At 41.2% G+C, this 23471-nt stretch overlaps 1 protein-coding gene across 2 annotated transcripts in view; it reads left to right on the plus strand.

The window, feature by feature from the left end:
* Window positions 1-23471, plus strand: part of LOC148333841 (solute carrier family 12 member 9) — a 69054-nt gene that overhangs the window by 17504 nt on the left and 28079 nt on the right. For both annotated transcript variants that reach the window (XM_088300503.1, XM_088300501.1), the window contains 2 exons: window positions 19246-19403; window positions 21029-21111. In XM_088300503.1, coding sequence (XP_088156629.1) covers window positions 19246-19403; window positions 21029-21111 — 241 coding nt within the window. The remainder of the gene's footprint in view (window positions 1-19245; window positions 19404-21028; window positions 21112-23471) is intronic.

A 23471-nucleotide genomic window follows, 5' to 3' on the forward strand; every position in this document is an offset into this window, starting at 1 on the left:
CACCGAGTAGCAGGGTGCCCGGAGAAGGCCGCTCGCCAGGGATCGTCTCCTCGCCCCCCAACTAACTGTGAGTCCGCGGACCGCTCCTCCGCGGCCAAAGAACCCCGACAAGAGCCGGCTGCCAGCGTGGCAGGGGATCCGGACAGTCCCGGCACCCCCTTGAGACTGGAGATGGCCGGGGAGATCATGGGACTCGGTGGTAGCATCAAGATTCGCGCACTCATTGACTCTGGCGCTGACGAATGCTTTATTGATGCGGGCTTAGTGTCCCGACTCGGCTGCGTGGTCACCGAGCTCGATAGATCCAAGAAAATCTATGACCTCGACGGGCGCGAGCTGGCCGATGTCCGGCGCTTAACCGAGCCTCTTACCTTAAAGTTGTCGGGTAACCATATCGAGAAGCGCTCCTTCTTCGTCATGCCGGCCAGGTCAGCCCCCGTCGTGCTAGGAATTCCGTGGCTAACCTCACACAACCCAGTCATCGACTGGGGGCGCCTTTCAATCCAAAATTGGAGCCCGTTTTGCTACGCGCATTGCCTACGGTCCGCCGAGGAGGGCGTGCAGGTTAGGGATCAGGTTCCCCGTCTCGGCTGCGCCCGGTCCACCTGCTGCGCCCGGCCCGCCGCAGCCTCTCCGTCAGCGGCACAGACCAGGCCGCCCCTTCGCCAGCTGCTGAGCCCCGTTCCGGGCTCCCCGCCAGCTGCTGAGCCCCGTCCCGGCTCCCCGCCAGCTGCTGAGCCCCGTCCCGGCTCCCCGCCAGCTGCTGAGCCCCGTCCCGGCTCCCCGCCAGCTGCTGAGCCCCGTCCCGGCTCCCCGCCAGCTGCTGAGTCCCGTTCCGGCTCCTCGCCAACTGCTGAGCCCCGTTCTGGCGCTTCAAGTTCCTGTTCCGGCGGTGCACGTCCCGCGTCCGTCCCAAGTCCACGTTCCGGCGGAGCACGTCGTGCGTTCGTCCCAAGTTCTCGTTCAGGCGGAGCACGCCCTGCGTCCGTCTCAAGGTCAAGTCCACGTTCCAGCGGAGCACTCCCTGCGTCCGTCCCAAGTTCACGTCTCGGCGGAGCACATCGTGCGTCCGCCTCAAGTCCACGTTCCCGTCTCGACGGGGTTCGACGATCAGCCGCCGCTCCACGTTCCAGTCCCGGCGGGACTCGACGACCAGCCGCCGCTCCACGTTCCAGTCCCGGCGGGGCTCGACGACCAGCCGCCGCTCCACGTTCCAGTCCCGGCGGGGCTCGACGACCAGCCACCGTTCCACGTTCCTGTCCCTGGTCTGGCCTCCCGGACATCCGCCAGACCGGTCTCGAACTCGGGTGGTGGTCCCACCTCCCAACCCCTTCCGCCCACCCTTGTTCTTGGACTGTGTATTTGTGTTGTTTGGGACGTCTGGAATCCGTCCGTTAAGGGGGGGGTACTGTCACGATCCGTGCCTCGTCGTTGCAGCAGAGTGGGCGGGGTCGACGGCGCGTTGCCCGGAGACGCGGCCACGAGCGGGGCGAGCTCACGAGACGCTCAGCTGTAACTCATCACCCCATTGATTACTAACTATATAAGCCTCCGACACGCACTTCCGCGTGTCGGATTATTGCTGACCCAACTTGCTCTCGCCATTGTGCCATTGCCGTAGTTTTTGCCAACCTTGTTCCGTGTATTTGTCGTGATTGCTTGCTTGCTTGTTTGTTTGTTTGCTTGCTTGTTTGATTGCTCGTTTTTCCTACATCTACGTTTCGGCTCGCTTTCTGTTTTCGATGTTTGGACTTAACCTTACCCTTTGGAGGAAGGACATTTTCGTTTTCGTGTTTCTTGCATTGCAAGCTCCTTTTGTTAGTCGTTTTGGTTCCCCTGGGGGAAGATCTTTCCCCCAGCGTTTTCCGTTCGTATCTACCGACGCCAGTAAATATAGTTCCTCTATTATTATTGATAGCAACCCTCCTTGCCTATCGCCTGCCAATTGTTTTTTGCCGGCCACAATAAATATTGTTCCTACCATATTTTCCCTTGTCTGCGCTTTAAGAATCCACCCACACCGCTGCCCAGCCCCGGCTGGGGAGCGATCCTCACAGAGGCACTTTGTACATGGAGCAGGTTTGAGACTCACACTCCTGATTTATTGAAAGATTCACTGAACACCACGTGAGCAAGGAACTGCAAGGAAGAATTCGTGCAAACGTGTTGTACTTAAATGTTAACAAATTTACAGCACTGTACTGGATTAAAAAAAAAAAAACACCAGTAGTATATTAATTACAGTTTGATCACTTAATTTAGTCATTCTTTTGCGCACCACTAGAGGGAGGCTGCATACCAAACTTGGAGAATCACTGCACTCTGACATCTGTCACACAAAAAAATCAAACAAATATACTACAAAAAATCTGAATCACAGATTTATTATCAAGTAATTGAACTTATAAATCTGAAATCCAATTGTATTTTCGCCTCTAATAGTTTGGCGCAGCCAGGAGGGTGGTGCTACCGTAGAGAACACCCCCCCCCTTTTTTTTTTTTTTTACTGATCAGAATAAATTGCATGAAGACTAAAAACAATGTTAATAAAGTTATTCTTTGTTGTAAGTTGATCTAGAATTCTTTGTTAATATGGATACACTCTTATGCAGAGCTATAACAATTTTATTAACAAATAACACTATCTATCTAATCTCTCGTCGTGGCGGAGAGTTGGTGGGGTGCAAACTATTTTCTTCTTTCGGGGAGGTCTAACAAAAAATAATAGAGAAGCACTGGCTGAGGAAATGTTGAAAAAAACACAAGCTATATCACATTTCTGTTAGATTATTTAGAAATATTTGCATATTGAACAACTAAAGCTAGTGCCCAATTGTGTTAGAATTGTTAAGGGAAATCTAAACTCATCTTCCATTTATCTGGTGCTATCTTTACTTTATGTCCACTGACACAAGAATAAAAAAAAATTGTCATTACATTAAAAAGAAAGGAAATCCAAACACATTTTCATGGACTAAAATGTAAGCTTCTAAAAAAGCAAAAAAAAAAAATCATCTCTCATGTCATAATTCCGCCTGTTTACATATCAGGACAAGGATCCATGCACTGCCGCTTTCCAAGGATAGGCAAACATTTCAGAAAGAATATAAGTTGGTTTCATTTACATTCTCCAGGAATCTACTTACTAAAATAATTTCTGATGATAATGTGGTTTGAAAGTTGAACTTATGCATATCATAGCATGTGTTCTGTTGTTTGTGCTTCAAACAATATAAATGAATAAAATACAATAAATAAAGGTCTGCAGAATGACATTTGAGCTCCAATGATAAAGTCGGCCGCCTTCACTGCAATTGTGCAAGTCGTCCAAATGGTGGCAGTCATGCTTTCTAATATACATTACCTGCTCTGCTTCACTCCAGAGGAACATTTAATGACAAACTAACCTCTGCATTTCTAAATTGTTGTTCTGCATCAAATCTTTTAAACAAGTCAATAGTGCATTCAAGAGAATGTCAGGGAGCTTTGAGAATAACTCTTGAAGATGATTGTTGTGCATAACAATTGTACACTTCTAAAAACATAATAATTGCTCAGCCATGTTCGTGGGGAGCGACAATATCACAGCCTCCACGGTAGCAGCAGAGATGAATAATGTCAGCGCTGACTGTAAGAACCAGGTTTTGCAGCAACAGCCGATAACGACGCTCAATCTCTTGCACCGTACTATTATCTGAACCTCCCACTAATCTTTAAGCTCCTTGAACATAAGTTGTGTTTTCTGGCTTCTAGTTGTAGGGAAAAGTTGTGCAAGTTGGTGTCACAATCTATTCCATAGACGTGTTCCCATGAATCACATGTGTTGTTAAAAGTCAATTTGTCAGTGTAGAATATTTGAAGACATTTCTTGGTTAGTAAATCAAAAAAACGTGTGAGTACTTTTTCCTGTCATAGGTCATTGGATCTCCCCATTATACGAAATTTAAATGTTTTATTTCGGCAAAAGAAATCACCACATGGAATAATCTCTTTTGCACTGAAAGGCACAAGTCAACAGGAACAGAATAAAAAAATGTCAGTATGCTGATTCTTGTGAAATATGAGAACGTCAACACATGAACACAGCCTAGTTGCATTCAGTTCCAACCGCTGGAAGCAAACACGGCTAACATGATGTATTGATGCACTAGCTATGGCAGCCAAAGATATGTCATATCAATCACTTTCCATCACTTTAGGTATATACAGTACTGGAGAGAAATAGTTTTCTTTGTCCTCTACTGCAGCAAACAACGTCTTACTTTATGTACTCACGAATGGCATTCTGCAATTTGTATCACCAGAGAACATGTAGTTGCAACTTTTCGTTTGCTGTCAATTTAGGCAGTTTTGGTTTAATTAACATTACCATGATGAGAGAGATATTTGAGCAATGAAATGACATCCAGTCAGACATTTGTATTCAGTCATCTCGTCGTTTTATCATCCTCATCACAATCAATACTTCACTCTCATTAACAGAATAAGAAAATGTAGTTTATCGGGAACCAAATGAAGCTCATTTACAACACCTTGCAATTGGTTTCCAGGTTACCTAATAGAATGTCTTCATATTTAGTCATTTTTTTAGATAACCATAAGTGGTATGACAGAACGGTGAAAGGGACAGCGATGGTGGCGATGAAGACTTAGCCAATATGAGATATGGAAAATCTATTAACCTCCTGTGACCAGCTAGCCAGGCATGACAGATTGCCATGTCCCATTTTATGAAACTTATGTGCGTGTGTGCGCGTGTGTGCGTGTGTGTTTGACCACTCAAAGCAACCGTTATTGTACATTTTAAATCAATTTTTTAATTGAATTACTGTTACATATTTATAATTAACTTCCATCATTAGTAGCGACTATTGTGGAACTCTCTGGCTGACATTTTAAAAATCTTTTTATTTGACATTTTTTCCTCTGCTCCTCATGTAATGCAAATTGTGTATTTGGTGAGTGTAAACAATATGCATGTGTGTTTCTTGCTGCACGATGTTGTTGTGCATCAATGACCTGTGGGCTAATCCGGCCGGAGCTACAGAAGCATTTCTATTAATAAATTACTTGATAATTATATTAGTTTGAATCTGCGCTATCTCTGACATGCAGCCTCGTGGAGGTTTGTTCAGCCCACATATCCCTTGAATTGTCTTTCATCTGCTAAAAATAAAGACAGCCCCACACATACACGCACTGCATCTAATTTTCATTTTTTTTTATGTATTACATTTTCTCAACCTTCTGTATGTCTGTATTCTATTGGCTCTACCATTTATGCTTTATTCATTCTGGTTTTTAGATGGATTGATCAAGCTCATTCTCCAGTTTAATATTTGCATACGTCCAGACTTTCCATGGTCATTTGTAAATTTCATTGAAGAAATCCCCCTTAAGTGAAAAGATTTTAAATTTTAAAATGACATGGCGACGCATTCCAATCTAATTATTTCCATTAGAGATGGGCGAGTACGGTATCGGGCCGATACAGGCCTAGCGTTACAGTCACTGGCGCCCTCTTGTGGCCGGTAGAGTACATTAAGTATTAGAACAGAAATGGCATGCATGGCTGACAGAATGTTTCAAATGTGAATGTGTCAAATAAGATGCAATTTTTGCAAGTTTATTTATGGTTACAAAGTTTATCTTAATGCTTATAGTGCATTATTAGTGTGTTGCTACCACAATATTTCTGTTAATTTTCCTAATCCATATCTACATGTCTGCCCGAGCAATTTTGTCTTTTGAATGTCTATCCTCTTATGTGATCGTTAAAATGGAATTCAATTTTTATCATGTATAAGTACGATCTATGTTAATATGGTTTATTCTCATACTTACATTATTTGGGTTGTTTTGTTATCAAAATTAATTAGTTTTTGATTACTTTCTCCGTTATTTACACATTTACCTCCATTCATTGATTGAGAAAAAGGAAATGTTGTTATTATTCAGTGCTTAGTACTATTTTTTTTGTACTTGTATATACCTATATTTTGTAATATGAATCTAATTTTTATCTGGAAGATTGTACTTTATTTTTTTCTTACATTTATTTAATATTTCTTTTCTCATTTTGAATAGATTATAACAACAAGCATTTATCAATATCAGCTGACAATTACGTGATACATTTTTTGGCTGTATTGCCGAGCACTATTTTACATCTTCAGAGTGCCATGCTTAACATTTCATGAATCATGTATTTTGTACCTCTACCTTTTGAACAAAGACAACTACTGTTAATTTTTCATAAATTTAAATGTATCTATTGTAGAGTGAATGTTCTGCCTTTCGTACCAAATTAAAAAAAGGTCTTTCTTTAAAATTATATGACATTGGTAAAATTGAATTTTGTTGTATCAAATGTTGCAGTGGTATTGATTACTTGTTTTCTGTGAGTACTTGAGAGTTGAGTACACTTACTGGTATCAGTCTGAAAAAAAAAGTGTCAGATATCCCTAATTTCTGTTAAATTCATTGTGATGTTTTTTGACAGAAAGCCGTTCCACCGCAATCACTGTTATGCCATTATTATCAATTGTCGGATGCTCCGTAGCGGGAGCATTTACTACCTCTTGTTAACTTTGGCTTGGTAACATTGTTTTAACATGTCAGTTACTTGTTTTTGAATTGAATGATTTTTTTGCAAATATGTTAAAAATCACCATTTCTACAAACTGCTCAGTACTACTCACTTGTCCCATAAAGGAATGAACATTCTACATAGTAGATACGGTATGATGTTTTATTTGCTGCATTGGCTGGAGTATTGAATGCATTGAAAAAGGAATATCTTTGAGTGTAATATGGCATGTTGGCTTAAGCAGTAAAGGAGGGGTTGTGTCCCAATTTGTGAGACATAGTAAATTGGACAAATAAATTGATGAAATAGATGAAGTTGCTTTGATTTGATTTTCGATGTTTTCCGCCATAATAGATTTGAGATTTGATTCAAATGTGTGAATTATTCACGCTCTTTTTCCCTTCTTTCTGAAGTTTTGGCCACCAAAATGTAATAAGATCCAGAATCAGCAATAGCCTCTCTATCGCTCCACTTTTCTTTCTGTTCCTATCTGGAATATTTTTCCCAGTCATCTCAATCCTTTCTTCTTTTATTTCCGCCTAGTTCACGACTACATAGATTACTACCAATAATGCCTTGTTTTTTTTTCCACTCATTTTCTTATTTAATTTCGGAGCGTTACCATGGGCCTGGCATGTGAGAACCAGAGGAAAACTTGACTTTCTTACAACGTGTCACAGAGCAACAGGCCATGCCCAATTCGATATCACACAATAAAATCGACAACATAAGGACCGTAGCAACTGCATTGCAACTGACAACACACAGTCTCAACAAGTAAGTCACCGCCAGAACACGAAGGGGTGAGGAAAAGAGATACTTTCTTGGGCTTCCGTCAATGGCTTTTACTGGTCAGGGCGAGTCCATGGACTGGCTCGCAAGGGGGCTTTTGGGTTAGGGTGGGCACTTGTTGATAAAATGGCCAGAATTTCCACAAAGATTTCATATCCACAACCCGACTGGTGACTTCCTCCTGGGATAGGTGAGTTCTGCCCAGTTGCATTGGTTTTTCCCCGGCAGAGGCAGGCATCTCGGAGCTTGTGAAGAGACAGTAAAGAAGCAATAGCACGGGGGTGGAAGGCTGGGCTCCGGCGGCTTTTTCTGATGCAATTGTCAATCTGAATCAGAAGAGAGATAAACTGCTCGAGAGACTCTGGTTCTTCTGATTTTGGAGCTCCTCAGACAGTCCGCAAACAAGTTACTTTTCGTCCAACTTCATAATCTAAAATAATTAATTTAATCATATTGTTTGCAACTTATTGTGAGGCCGGATGTTTGCCGGATGCCTGATGAATAAAGTTTGGATCAAAAACATTAGGCATATCAAAAAAGAAAAAGTCTGAAATAATGGTCGGGTGACGGAATGTTGGGATCCTGGTGAAAATGCGGAGCAGCGGCAGGTGAGAAGCTCACTCCCTGATTGGAGGTTGTGGGAGGGGTTGGAACAGCTGATAACATCTGACAGGAAGCGCAATGCTATTGACGTTGATGTTGGGGGAGATGTTCTAAATGGAGTCCATAACCTGAGGTGCGCGTGTCTGCCAAGGAGTTCTCACAGAGTGCTGATAGCGTGATGGATTATGTTTGAGTCTGCTGGGTCCATAACTGGTCACAATGTACAGTCACTTGAGGAACAGAATTCTGAACCAGAAGCAGACAGGACACTCAAATAAAGTAAAGTAACTCTTTATGTACAAAAATACAAAGTAGCAACAGTCAACATACAGTCACGACTGCCTATCTGAATTAAAATCTTACAATGTCAGAGAGTGAGAGGGTGTGATGAAGTGCAATGGACAGAACGGAGAATAAAAGAAGGATTTGGGTGACACTTTGAGATGTTGGCCTTTAAAAATGGTTTGCCAGCCCATTGGTCATGTGTTTTCCATGATGGGCACAATGAAGTTTAGGATTTATGTTCAAGGTGATTGATGAGTACCTCATATTCTCGACATGGCAAGTACTAAATGTGAATTGTAATCCAACCATTTATCATACGCTTGAAAAGAAAATCCACTCTCTTTTCATTTAGAGCCGTTGTAATTTTTTTCAGGATAAGGTTAATCTATATTTCCAAAAACTCATCAATATATCGGGTGTGCTAAAATTGTGTTTACTTTTTTGTTTCCATAATTGACATTTATATAAAGTAATCTACTAATCTAATCTCTCTTATATAAAGTAATAATATATATAATCAATGTACAATGTGCAGTAATTTGGATGACGGTGCAAAGACTAAAAACCTTACAAAGGTCATTGAAATAATTTAATAAATGTGATAATGCATAATCTTTACAAAAAATTACAGCAGCTTTATTTATTTTTATGGTCCAGATTTTTTTTGAAAAATGAACACATGAAACCTGCCAGGATACAAACGGTGATGCCATTATCTTTTGTTGCACCTGTCAATACACTCCTGGTGAGCAAAGTCTTCTGGCGGTTTCTGGTTTGCACAGTTCTTTTTAATGACTGATTGTTTCAGCTACGTCCAGAGCCCTCCAATGAGTTCGGATGATTTTTAGACCCATTTCAATGATTTTTTTTTCTTGTTTTTCTTTCTTTCATGGAAGTGCACCAAAGAGTGTTGTCCATGTTTTGTAGGCGAGGTAGCAACACATTGCCAAATGCGAGGGGGGAAGAAAGGAAACCACAGTTAATGCTTAAAATGCTCAAGACTCCTAAACAGAGACATGGGCTGAATATGAAAATGTGTGTGCGCGCGCGTGTGTGTGTGTATACAAACAGAGATCTTGTTATTTATTGATTCCATTTAATAATCCTTAACCACAGTCAACTCCCTTGAGAGCACTTATCTTTCACTTTCGCTCTGTCTCTCTGCCTCCTACAATTCTCCCCTTGCCTCTCTTTTACGCTCTGCCTCTAGTTTATCTGTCTGTATCTCTTTCTTGCCCCCAGTGTAGCTCAGCTCTACTCTTTAAGTACCTACAAGGTCATGGTAAAGTGGGGTTAAAGATGAACACTAAATCCCAGCAGTAAGGGAATTTAAGTTCGGTGCTAGTGCCTTTGTTTCCATGCAGTTGACTCAGTGGTTTCTTCAAGGCCTCAGATAATACACAACTTGGGCTGGGCGATATGGATAAAAATTCAGATCTTGATATCTTTGCCAAATATCTTGATAATGATATGATAACAACATTACAGCGGGTTCAGTGAAATCCAAACATTTTATTAAAAGAAAAAGCTCATTATTAATCCAAAAGGATGTGGCAAATTAGAACTTAATGGCAGAAATCAACATTAACAAAGTCGACAATAAATAATAAAAAAATCACATTGTACTAAAAAGGAAATTGCAATATCTGTCATAAAAATAGCAATACAATTTTCTCCTAAAATCATTCAGCCCTAGTGGACATATGCATGTATATAAGTAATTCTGAAAGAAAAGCAGGTTGGGTGGTGATTTGCACTCATGGCGAGAAGGAATTTCAGTTCCCCCGCAGCTATTCAAGTTTAAATTACCATCTCAACGCAAAGCATGCGTTTGTTGAATATATGTATGTATAAAATATGGCATATTTTGGAGAGAGTTCGAAATGCAACCAATTATGAATAATACATTTTTGAGCTGTGTTTAACTCAATTAAAATTTGTAATCGTTTGACAGCCCTTATACCAATTTTTATTATTACTGGGAACTCACTTGTGAATTTTCACGCAAGCTATTGAGTGTCAAACGCGTTCAAGAGTGAGGCGGCACAGATGATGAGGTAGCATGCCACAAGCCGTGATAAATGATAAGTCCATTGATGAGTGCCTTTTTTATGGCATATGGAAACAAACCAGAGCTTGAAGGTCCACGCCATACTTTGAAGTCTCCTGTTTGGGAACATTATGGTCTTCCTGTTAAACTCATCAATAGGGAAAGGAATGTGTACAAGTTCAAAGTTGTGTGTCGACGTTGCTACGCAGGGATCGGCTATGGACCATTCTTGCAGCAATACCATTTACAAATGTGTATTTCAATCCACAAATGTGTAAAAAGAAACCGTATCTGTAACTACTGTCACAAATGTGTAGTGATGGGTAAATGAAGCTTCAAATCTGCTTCATGAACCAGTTGTAGTATTTTTGGACTCCTGTCGATGGCACTCTCTGGTCAACATTGGGCTGAAAGCACACTGACTTGCCATTTTTTAAACCCTTTATTTAAACCAACTGTGCCATCTAGAGGACTCAAAAATACAACAACTGGTTCATGAAGCAAATTTGAAGCTTCATTTTCACATCACTACAAATGTGTAACATAAATCTGCAAATGCATGACTGGACTCACTAATGTGTAGCGAGAATCTACTAATGCGTGATTGAAGTCACAAATGCGTAACAAAAATCTGCAAATGTGTACATTGATTTGCATGGGCAAACATGATTATATGCGGATAGAAATCCGTAAACACATGATCTGTATTTGACTGAACAAATGAGTCTATGAAAATAAATGGTAAACTAAAATATTGAAGCAGCATGCCTCAAGGAATGCTAAAAACCGGGAGTAAGATTTCTGTCACTCCGTTTAAGTGATTTTGATTTATTTCCTTTTTACCTTAAGCAAGCTCTGTTAATCCATCACTCTCTGCCCCACACCTTAATTCCCCTCTTCATTGCTCATTTCACACAGATGATTGGATCAATAATTAATATCCAGGCTCCCACAGTCATACACGATAATTCCATTGGTAATAAATTTACACAAAATTATTAAACATACTGCGGAAATTGCACTCATCCAACATGGACCATATACTGTAACTGTAGCCTCAACTTTCTCTTATCTCATGTCTCTTTCACCCAAACCGAGCATTTGTAGTCACTGTCACCAATGCTACAACCTTTTATTTGAAAGCCACTTTGCAAATCTAAAACTTGTCAAGATTTATTTGGCCCTGACTGCACATCAGATAAACCAATAATGAGACCATCAGTTTTAACCCAAACATCACACCCCTGTGGGCCATTAACACAGAACCTTAATTCTTTATCATGGTTGACGCTTAGGCAGTGTTCAATTTGTTGGAACTGTTGTCTGGACCAAACACTTTGAATTATTCCTCTAGTCCAGTGCTTATCAAATAGTGGGGCAGGCCCCTTTGGGGAGGGGGGGTTCGATGCTGAGCGGGGTGTGTATGACCCTTGGGAACATGCTTTTTTTCCGCTGTACTACAATAAAGTGTAATTGCACATCCACTCCGGCAGTTGGCAGTGGCGTTCCCCAGCCCATTGTGCACAGCAAGTATTAACTCTATGGTGTAGCTTTGTTTTGCAATCAAAATGCCATCATTTATAGTTGCGGCGGAGAGTGGGTGGTGGTTGGGGGGCGCAAATTGTTTTCTTCTTGTTAGAGGGGGGCGTAACAGAAAATAATTGAGAAGCACTGCCCTAGTCCTTGATCCCTATACCATTTTTATCATTGCGTCAGCAGGTGCAAAAAAGCTTTTATATTAAGCTTCTGCACAATCATTGGACAGTGTTTATGATGTATTGTGTGGCAAAATTCAAACTTGAATCTAGGGCTGGGCCATATGACCTAAAATCAATATCGCGATAAATTAAGCAATTTTACCTCAATAACGATAAATGCACGATAAATTTCCGCCCGTGGACCAAAATCAAAATAAATGCAGAAAATGCATATTATTACAACTGGTACACATTACTTTCAATGAAAAATAAAAGTACAAAAATAATTTGTATAAACATTCCAAATAGCTTGCTTTGCATGACTTGAACAATGTCACAAAGAACAGGAGAGAAGGAGTACCTCTCGCAAAATCTTTTCTGCAAATAGATTGCGCCAAGGTGCTGTAATGCCATGTGCAAAGGCCTAGATTTGTGTGAACGTCTCTTGTAAACAATATAAATAATGCCATGTGCAAAGGAGCTAGTGTGGTCGGCAAATAAAATGGGAAAAAAGTCAATGCAAATAAACAAGTGTGCATCATCGGGAAAATGTGCCGTCTCGAGTACTCTGGTGCGCAGTCGCCACTTGTTGTCTATATAAAGCACAGTCAAGGCTCAAACAGGGATCCATGTTGCGACTCGACCACAAGTCGGATGTGGATGCAAAATGCTTGACATGTCTAAGCTCCCGTCCCGATGTTGTCCATATTGGGAAGTACGGTTTGCGACAAATATTTGCGGACCTCTTGTCGGCTACTTTCATGAGGCGTTTAAATCCTGTGCGCTCCACTGTAGCCAGAGGAGCTCTATCTTTAGCTATGTGCTAGGCTATTGCGTCCACCTCTTAGACGCTCTCTCGTATAGTGTCGCCTCCGTTATGGGCTGTTGTCACTTGTCCAACCTTGCTTCTCACTTTGAACTTTTAGCACAAGCTCCAAGTCAACAGCATGGTTGTGTTGTGTTTGGTGAAAAAGAAAAGGTTGGACGCGCTGTTTCAGGTGCTTACGACGCACTTTGTAGTTCATGTTCTTTTGCTCAAACATCGTCTTTATGGAACCCAAAACATTTGCAAACGACAGATGTCAAATTTCTTTTTGGGACAAGCGCAACAGGAACAACTTCAACTAACGTTACTTCGTCTTCAGCCGTGTCAGCCGCTTCTTGATTTGAATCGCCAGCTACGACCGTGTCTGTTTTCCTTTTTTTTTTGTTCAGTTGGGTGGAGTCATGTGACTACAGCCGCTGTAAAGGGACATGAATATAGCCGCAGACAAACAACACTTTTTTTTAAACACCGAATATACCGACATGGGCAAAATGATGTCGGTCATTGTATAAAATTTCTGTAACGGTAAATTTTCCGTTTATCGCCCAGCCCTACTTGAATCAATATACTATTTTGTTGTGTTATTTTTCCTACTGAGCTGTCATGAAGAGCTTATAAAATGGATATAATTTCTTCAAGATATGCCATGCAACATCAAGACTTTTAAAACTGTTAGTGATTTACATTTTTTTAATATATTTTTGATCTGACAATACTGGTCCATGTTATCATCACGTACACGCACACTCGTTCAGCTGGTCCAATTCAAAACAGAATTTGCTTGCAAGCAGATAGAGACCACCTCTTCAGTTGGTCTCAATCAGATTTTTGCGCACCAGGATTTGAATTATGGCGTTCACATTTGACCAATGGCACCTCTCTCACAAGAGCAAATATATGTTGACCGAGGGCAGTGGTTCTCAAATAGTGGGGCATGGTGTGATGCTAAGGGGGTTACCCTGGGAAACATGCTTTTTTTCCGTCGTAGTACGAAATTGCAATCTCAGACAACGCAAATTTGAGATTGTCAAAGCTGCGCTCTGTGCCCCTAGTAGGTCACGCAGTACTGATTTAAAAAAAAAACAAAACAAAAAAAGCGTCGCCCTGTCGCTCGTTGTCCCGGAAGTAATTTCTTTCGCCGCTACGTCAATGCTAGCCGCCAAGCTATCTTGAGTCGCAGCTGATAGGTTTGCTGTTCGGCCGAAGCCGACAGCGTTTGGTGGACTCTAAAAACGCTGACCAGAAAAGGAGGTTTCGACAAGATGTTTATGGTGTCCGGCAACAACACCGATTTGACAGAATGAAAGCACGCGAAGCTGACCAGGTATCAACTCACACCCAACATGGGGCTTGAACCCGCAACCCTGAGATTCCTAGTCACATGCGCTACCAAGTGATATGCCAATCCTAACAGAGACTGTATAGCACCCAACGTGGGGTTTGATCCCAGCACCCTGAGATTAAGAGCCGCATGCTCTCCCAACCAAGGTGCCAATCCTACCAGAGATTAAACATCACACAACGTACGGTTTGGACCCATGACCTTGAGATTAAGAGTCTCCTGCTCTATCAACTGAGCTAGCCGGGTAGAAAACCTGCCACAAGTGGAGATTTTCAATCGACAGTAACAGAATAAATGAACTGCCAAAATTGCCTGACGTTTGACAACGCGGGTCACGAAACGATGACGCAGAGATTCAGGGTATCATCCACTACAGACTGAGTCTCATAATCTACCAATTTGACAGAATGAAAGCATGCTAAACCTACCAGAGATTAAACCACTGTCAGAGAAGTTTCTGTAAAAACAACTAGACAAGCCTGCACAAATGAATCAACCAGCCAAGATTGTCTTTGTCACTCGTGAGGAGCAGTCCGCTGTAACTCTCAGTGAGAAGGCCCAGAGAAAAGCTAAAATCTTTCCTGCTCCTGTATGTTTTATTGCATCACAGCAAAGCAATTTGAATATGCAAACTCATACAAAATGAAAAATTTGAACACTGACTTTTTCACACCCGTCCACGTGCTTCTTGCTATTCTAACAGTTTCAGCTTGCAAGACATCTTTTGGTTGACACTTCTGCTAAATTTGAGCTGACCAGTTTCCTGTGCTAAACGGTTTGAGATGTGCCTCTGTTTTTCGGTTTCCTGCCAGCTCAGGCACTTCTATTAACACTGAATCACAAAGGTACATGTTCACTTGTGACCTTCTATTGACCTGTAAGCATAGGTTTGAAACTTGATAATATGACTATTTTATTTCTTTGACAACCACACACACCGCAGGGCTTGGACCCACAAACCTGAGGTTGAGAGTCGCACGCTCTACCAACGGAGTTGCCAATCCTACGCCAATCCTACCATTGACTATACAGCACCCAAGTGGGGGGTTGAACCCACATCCCTGGGATTGAGAGTCTCATGCTCTACCATCTGAGCTAGCTAGGTTGATTAACTGAGTCAACCGGAGATTTTCAATTGACTGTCACAGAATGAAGGCAAACGTGCTACAGATTTAACAATGCAGGTCACAAAACAGAAATTAAGGTTATCATCCTCTATAGTCTGAGTTTCATAATCTACCGATTCGACAGAATGAAAGCACGCGAAACTGACCAGGAATTAAATCACACTCAACGTGGGGTTTAGAACCCACGGCCCTGAGATTAAGAGTCGCATGCTGTCCTAATTGACGTGCCAAATCTACCAGAGATTAATTCGCACCCAACGTGGGGTTTGGACCCAGAAACCTGAGATTAAGAGTCTCAGGCTCTACCAACTGAGCTAGCCGGGTAGAAAACCTACCACAAATGGAGATTTTCAATCCACAGTGACAGAATGAGTGAACTGCCAAAGTTGCCAGAGATTTAACAACACGGTTCACAATAACACTACGCAGAGATTGGTTGTATCATCCACCGCAGACTGAGTCTCATAATCTACCCATGTGACAGAATGAAAGCATGCTAAATCTACCAGAGATTAAAACACACCCAACGTGGGGCCTGAACCCTCAACCCTGATATTAAGAGTCTCGGGTTCTAACAATTGAGTTGCCAATCCCACCAGAGACTATATAACACCCAACGTGGGGTTTGAGCCCAGCACCCGGAGATTAAGAGTCTCATGCTCTACCAACTGGGCTTGCCAACTGTGGAAAACCTCAATCAAAGGGAGAATTTTAATCGACTCTGTGACAGAGTTAACCCACAACCCTGAAAGAGAATTAAGAGTTTAATGCTCTTTCGACTGAGCATCATAATCACATGGATATTTTCACTGGACTATTTTCTCTAATAATCCTAACAGAAATGAATTACACTGCTAAATGTCATTACAATTCGACTCTGTATCATTTATATTTCCATTCATTCCTATGGTAAAGTTTATGAATCTACATCCACTAACATATTTTATTCAATGTTAGAAGTTCTACTTTGGGACATTTAATTTCTGTTAGTTTATACGTACTATTCTTCTTTCAACCTCAGTAGATGCTGCAGAACATGGTCGTGTACGGGCGCATCTCAAATAAGTGAGTGCCACTTGGACTCCATGTATAATAATAGTGTGCTCAGTTCTTCAAGTCGAGTGAACAATACCTAATAGGGCCATAATGGTAAGTATTAAAATCAGTGGACCTTAAAGTTGACGTGATGAGCCTCTTAATTACCATAGCAAGCAGGCAAGAAAGAACAAGAATGAGAGAGAATGCATTAACTGTGCTTTTACTGTAATCTCGACATATGAATTGCAAAAAAGATCAGTCAGAGAGCAACAACGGTTTTGATTCAATGCTCATGAGTCAGGAGTAGATAATGTTGGAAGAAAACACAATGGATTGGGTTTGAGTGTGTGCCAAGTGCTACACAAAAATACATACTTATGTGTTTCTCTTTCTGGAATGCTTTTAATATCGCACTGGGTTGTCATGTACATGAAATGTGCTATACAAATAAACTTGCCTTGCCATTCATTTGGTTAAGCAATTTAGGGGTGGAATTTTTTTTTTCTTCATGTCAGAATTCAGGTAAAATTCTGTGTTTGCCTCCATGTGTGCGCACACAGGTGTGTATGCACTCGCGCATGCATGTTTTGAAACACCACAAGAGATTGAGAGGGATCAGGAGAGAGTGAGAAATGCTTCACACTGTAATTCCGCTCTCTGGCTGTGTTGTATTGGAAGGAGGTGGGGAGCCAGCTGTAATCATGCACATCCTGCTGTGTTTTTTCATCTCGGATCTCACTGCCTCCATGTTGAGTGCAGCATCTTGTGCGCTAATACACGTGAGCACAGTCACACTCATGCACACTTACTCACAGTAGCTCTCTGGAGTGAGTCCCTTCATGGAGCTCATCATTAGGCACCTTGGCAGAACAATCATCACTTTGCTCTCTACATTTTCATTTGAAAAACCACTTTGCCCCTACAATAACTGAGTTTAAAATGACAACACCTTTTGAGCCACTTGATTTTGATCCCTGATGTGAAGGTAATAAATTCATCATCTCTTTTTATGCCTGGAAAAAATGGATATGTTCCATACCATTCTTTCAGACACAGCTCAATGCCGTATTGTATTAACGATTGAAGGTATACTTCTCATTTTCAAGCCTCTAGGTCTACTGTTACTGTTGGCCAAGTGTTTCTGCTAATCCACTGATACAAAAAAAACCACTCATGCTCAAACCATATATCACTTAATGTAAACATAGTGTCATTAGCCATTAGCAATGGGAGAACAAATAATAAAATGTGGCAAATTAGTTATTTTCTTACTTAAATGTGTGACAGATGAGCAAATGTGTGTTTGGTGAAGATGGATTCTAAAGGTATAACGTTGAATATAGTGAAAAATAAAGCCTATATAATACAGGTGGAGAAACCCTGTCTTCTCCACTGTATATATTGGCGCCACATCTTTAGCGATGGACAACTCTCACGCTTTGCTGATCGCTCTCTAACATGCCCCTTTCTTGGCATATGTGCTTACTTGTGTGAATTACTCCTCCACAGCAAGCTGCTTTTTAGCGGGAGTTTGTTGGTTCTTCCCTGTTTAAAGTTTGGCCTTTCACACCCTCGGCTGGAGGCCTCTTTTTGAGATGCCCAAATAAGTTCATTGTGTTACTGCTTGTAGTTGCAATGAGCTTTAAATAAACTCAGCGACATGCAAACCCTTTTTGTTGTACCTCTGTCGCCACAAACGCAGACCAATCCCAAACGACTGACGAAAACTATTTTCTTGGAAACAAATGTTTCGCACTCTAGCGATAGCCACAGCTGGGCACTTTTTTGACAGTCAGTCCCTCGTTGTCCGGCCGCGACCGAGGTACCATTCCGGCCTCAAAACCCTCCGGCCATATTCATAAAAATTGTCGGGAAAAAAATCGTCTACAACAACATTCAAATTTATCTTCAAAAGTCGATATAGCGCCAAGTCTAGTGGAACCTCCGCCTACTTATGAAACAGCTTTCGGTTTCTGCCTCAAGCCGCGGAAAGATACAACTACTTTTCAGTTTACAGCAATGTATATATATTCATGTTACTAATTACAAATACGCAGCAAGAAGAAACACAACATAGATCCATCCACTTGTCCATGCCAAGACCGTTCGTTTGTTGACAATAGGATATAATTAGAGGTAATATTGCCGCGAAACATTTGTGCATAACGCGAATTGTACTTAAAAAGAGGCATGTAACTTGAGGCTCCACTATGATCATATTTATCATTTAATTGTTTATTTATCGTCGTTCTTTTTAAAAGCCTGCCACACAATGCATAATTAGTTCGGACCAAGCCTGGTTAGTAACAGTCGGATGAGGATGTGAAAGAAAATAATTAGGATCAAATTAATCATTTGAATGAATTTGAATGTGCGGACGCTGTACGTAATATTCGCTAGACATGATTGGCCACAAGATTTCGCTATTTCACCAAAATGAAATTAGAAAAATGGTTAAGGATTTTTTTTGGAAACATAAGGTATAAATCGTTGGCGTCAGACAGAATCCTCATACCTCCAAAATCCCCACTTTTGAAAATGCCGCCTTCAACACTTATTAAAGAAGACCTGTACGCATGGAAAATCACCAACGCTTCCACTCCCAAAACGGTCACTATTTAAAAAGATGACTTTCAGAACCGAAACAAGGTGCAATTTTTTATTTCACGTGACCCGTGTTCGGTAGTACTGACCCCAAGAGAGAATATTTCACACTCCCCTGATGCACAACAAACTGCTCTCAGATAAAAAGGCACCCAGAGACACCATCCTGTGTGATCATGCAGCTAAGCAGGAAAGTTAGAACATTTACATGTGGTAAAAGTGCAAATAAAAATGGGAAACCAAAGGGTCTGGGTGATTTGAATCATTGATTGCTATGTTTTTTCCCTTCCAGGGTGCTGCTTCAAAAAGATTACAGTTTCCTGAGAGACATCAATGTCTGGAACCCCTTTGTCACCATCGGAGTTTACTCTTCCACGCTTTCAGCAGCCATGAGCAACCTCATTGGAGCCTCACGCATCCTTTACGCATTGGCCAGAGATGACTTGTTTGGTACGTAGCACATTTTCTTTCTAGTTCTTTCAAAACACATTGCAATGGTATGTTGTATATACTTTCACAGGTGATGTTATAAGAACTCACACAGTCACTTTCTAACAGCTCACATTTTTACGATTTTCATTTAGTTTTTTGTACTTTATGCAAAGTAAATAATTGAGGCACCAATGAATTAAGACATTAAACTAATTACTTAATAACAAACATATCAGTCAATCTAATGACTTAAAACTGTGGTTAACGATATACAGTGTATAGATTTGTATTTTATTCATAATTTGGCGCCATAAAAATATTCTTTAGTTCTACTGCAGTCCATTTTTGGGCAGAAACATGTTAATGTATTTCTTTTTGTTTTTACAGTCAGGTATAGACTTAGTGTGTCTGGAAGATAAAGCTATCTTTGTGATTTTACCTCAATGCACCACCACAGTGTATATTGCATTAATGAATATTTTTTTTGAAATAAAAACTTTGAGCTTTATTTTAAGAAGTTTAAAACAAATCTGACATAAACAATTCAGGTAATTACATCTTATTACTGCATTCAACCATTCCCCTACACATTTATCCTGTTCAGGTTCAGTGGTGAGCAGGAGTCTATCTCTAGGTGAATGGCAGTGTACACAATCTGGCCTGTTCTCCACTCATGGGGCACATTTTTGGCAGACAAGCCTTCACATTCACTCACATGGACAATCCAGCGTCTTTAATTACTTTAACCTGCCCATTTTTAACACAGTGCCTGTGGTAAATCCATGCAAGCACACAGACTTAAAAAACCCCCAGAAAAGCCAGATTTGAGGTTGGAAACCGGACCCTCTGACTCGAAGGCAGAAGTGCTGGTCAAAAACAATTTTTGGTACATTATTACATGTACATAAGGCCAGCTCCACATCCCAGCGCGGAGGCACCACACGAGGAAGCACTGGAGGTAAAATATCTAAAAGAAAAACAATGCTAAAAGACAAAACAATGACGCTAAAAAAATTAAAAGACAATCATAGTAGATAAAACAACAGTCCTGAATTAAAATAATAAAATAAATCATTTAAAAGCCAAACTAAAAAGGCGTGTCTTGAGCCTCCTCTTAAAAATACCAAAAGTCTCTGCAGACCTGATGTCCTCTGGCAGGCTATTCCATAGACGAGGACCAGAATGGCTGAATGCAGCCTCACTGTGTGTTCCGGTCCTCACCCTAGGAATAACTAAAAGGCCGATGCCAGAGGACCTCAGGGTCCGTGAGGGTTAATATAATAAGAGTAGCTCAGATAAATAAGATGGCCCAAGTCCGTTTTAAAAACTAATAAAAGCACCTTAAAATCAATCCTGAAACACATGGGGAGCCAACAGCCATTTTAAAAGTGGTGTAATATGTGCCTGCCCTCTGGTCCTCGTCAGCACCCGTGCTGCGGAATTCTTAAGTAATTGTAACCTGGAAATACTCTTTTTAGGAAGACCAGAGAGCAGGGCATTACAATAATATAAACGGCAGGAAATAAAAGCATGCATCAGCACTTCCGTGTTAGCCTGAGAGAGAAATGGGTGGACACCAAATGACACAACATCTCATAAGAAGACGATAAATTTTGAATGTTGGTTTGCTTTTCTTCCTTCAGGTAAAGTGCTGTCGCCTGCTAAGAAGACGTCCAGCAGTGGCAACCCCTGGGTTTCTGTGCTCATTTCCTGGTTCCTTGTACAAGTAAGTGAAGAACACCATTGCGATATAATCCTTAAATTCTAATTCATTAATTAATGTAAAATCGAAAAAAAAAAAATTCTAACATTGGAACTGTGAGTGCCAATTCATTTATTTCTGCTGTACACTTTTGGGTTTGATGACAAAAGAAGAGATGAGAGATCAACTGTTAAGCTGTCATTTCCAGATGACAAGAAGACAATGCCTGTTGTATGAACACACCAATTTTCTAATGTGAGCAAAGGTTTAAGAACACGTGGATGCTGTTTGTTTTGTTACCTAGGTGTGTCCAGGAACATTGATAATCAAAAAACAATAGTTTCATATAATTTTCTTGTATTTTGCCTGCGATGAATATGAAGACCATAGAGCGCAGTCTGCTCAATGGGGGTAAAACAAAAACTATTTGCAATGTTCTGAAGAAGAAGCCCAAAATACTAGTGAACTAAATAATTGATGCCAAATGAGTGTCTCACGAATAACAACTGACATTAATGACAGGAAACATAATTAGAGTTGTAAAAACAAAAAGCTAAAATAACTTTATCAGTTACATCGTAAGAGGACATGTTTGAAGATCATGAACAGGAGCACTATTTACCCAGAAGTCCTCACCCAAGCAAAAACATCAAAATGATTTTGCAAAAGATCCGTTGAATATAATGTAAGTGGTTTAAAGAAGTCATTTTTTGGTTGAAGATGAGACTATTGGCAGAGAGGATTGGCTGAGGATAGAGAAACACAGGGGTAAGCTTTTGCCGTTTAGAGGCCTGAGAGAACCATCATTATTCAAAGAGAGAGGAAGAGGCAGAATGGTTTATCATTACTTGCCTTCTTTGTTTCTTTTTCTCTCTTTGTCCCGCTTGTGTCCTTTTCACCCATCTCAACTGCCAGTGAGTTGAAGGGGAGCAATTAGATGGAAATCGTTAGCTCCTCGAAGATCATTGACTCTCATCTTCCTGCTCTATTGCGCCACCATTCCAATAATTCACTGATGACATAACTCGGATTGTAATCTTGCCTCTAGCACACACACATTATTGAATTGTGAAGAGCTCAGCATATATTTATTTTCAGAATTTTTCATTTATGTAATAGTATACAGTATGGTGAGTAAATAAGAGGCAGTCAAAGTCATAATGCAATACACGGAATAGTGCAGGCGATGTAAAACAGTCTTGTTTGAAATATTCTTGTTTTCGAAGCATAATTTACAGACACATTTCAAAACATCATGAACTGTAGATATATATATATATACAGTAATACCCCGGTTATCGCGGTTAATGGGGACCGAGACCACCCGCAAAAACTGAAAATCCGCGAAGTAGCGGCGCACCTTCAAAAATTCTTAAAAAAAAAAAAAAAGTGCGAAGTAGCGGCGCACCTTCAAAAATGCTTAAAAAAAAAAAAAATTAAAAAAAAAAATAAATAAATAAATATATATATATATATATATATATATATATATATATATATATATATATATACGGGTAGAGAGAGAGAGAATGAAATTCATGTTATAACAAAAAAAAAAATTATTATTATAACTTATTTTTTTATTCCCCAGCCATTATTTTTGTATTTATTCAATTACTTCTTTTTGTATTTATTTAATTACTTCGACTTTTACCTGCTGGTACGCCGTCCGGTGTGCCCTGTGAAATGAAAGGTGGCATTCTTCATTTATTTATTTATTCATTTATTCATTCATAACTGACAGCCTCGCTCTGCGCTCGTGCCCGGGCGGAAGAGGTGCTCCTCTCCGGCTTAATTGTCACGTACGCCGGACCTGCTCCCCCGAAGCGTGTCTCCGTTTGGTTGAACTCGGTTTCATTTCGGCCCGCCCGTGCCTGGGGAAGGTGCTCCTATTCGGCTTAACTGTGACACAAGCCCGCCCTCCTCCCCCGGAGCTTCCATTCGGTTAAACTTAGGGGCCGCTTGGAACCGCCCGTGCCCGGGGAAGGTGCTCCTCTTCGGCTTACAGTGACGCGAGCATGCCCTCCTCCTCCGGAGCTTCCATTCGGTTAAACTTAGGGGCCGCTTGACACCGCCCGTGCCCGGGGAAGGTGCTCCTATTCGGCGTAACTGTCACGCACGCCGGGCTGCCTCCTCCGGAGCTCTCGTACGGTCCAAACCGCGGGGAAACGTCGCCCCGGATCGTGCCCGGGGGACGTGCTCTTCTTCGTCCACTCTCCTCTTCGCCCACGCTCTTCTTCGGCGCACGCCGGCCGTCTAACCGCTCCAGCGCCCCCTCGTGCCGCTCGGTGAAACTACAATGCCCCCGAATATTTTTTAGACCCGCGAAGCACTGAACCCGCGAAAGGTGAACCACGAAGTAGCGGGGTATTACTGTATATATA

The sequence above is a fragment of the Idiotropiscis lumnitzeri genome, chromosome 7 (assembly GCF_059441095.1).
Source record: "Idiotropiscis lumnitzeri isolate Australia: NSW breed Sydney's pygmy pipehorse chromosome 7, RoL_Ilum_1.0, whole genome shotgun sequence".
Taxonomy (NCBI): Eukaryota; Metazoa; Chordata; class Actinopteri; order Syngnathiformes; family Syngnathidae; genus Idiotropiscis; species Idiotropiscis lumnitzeri.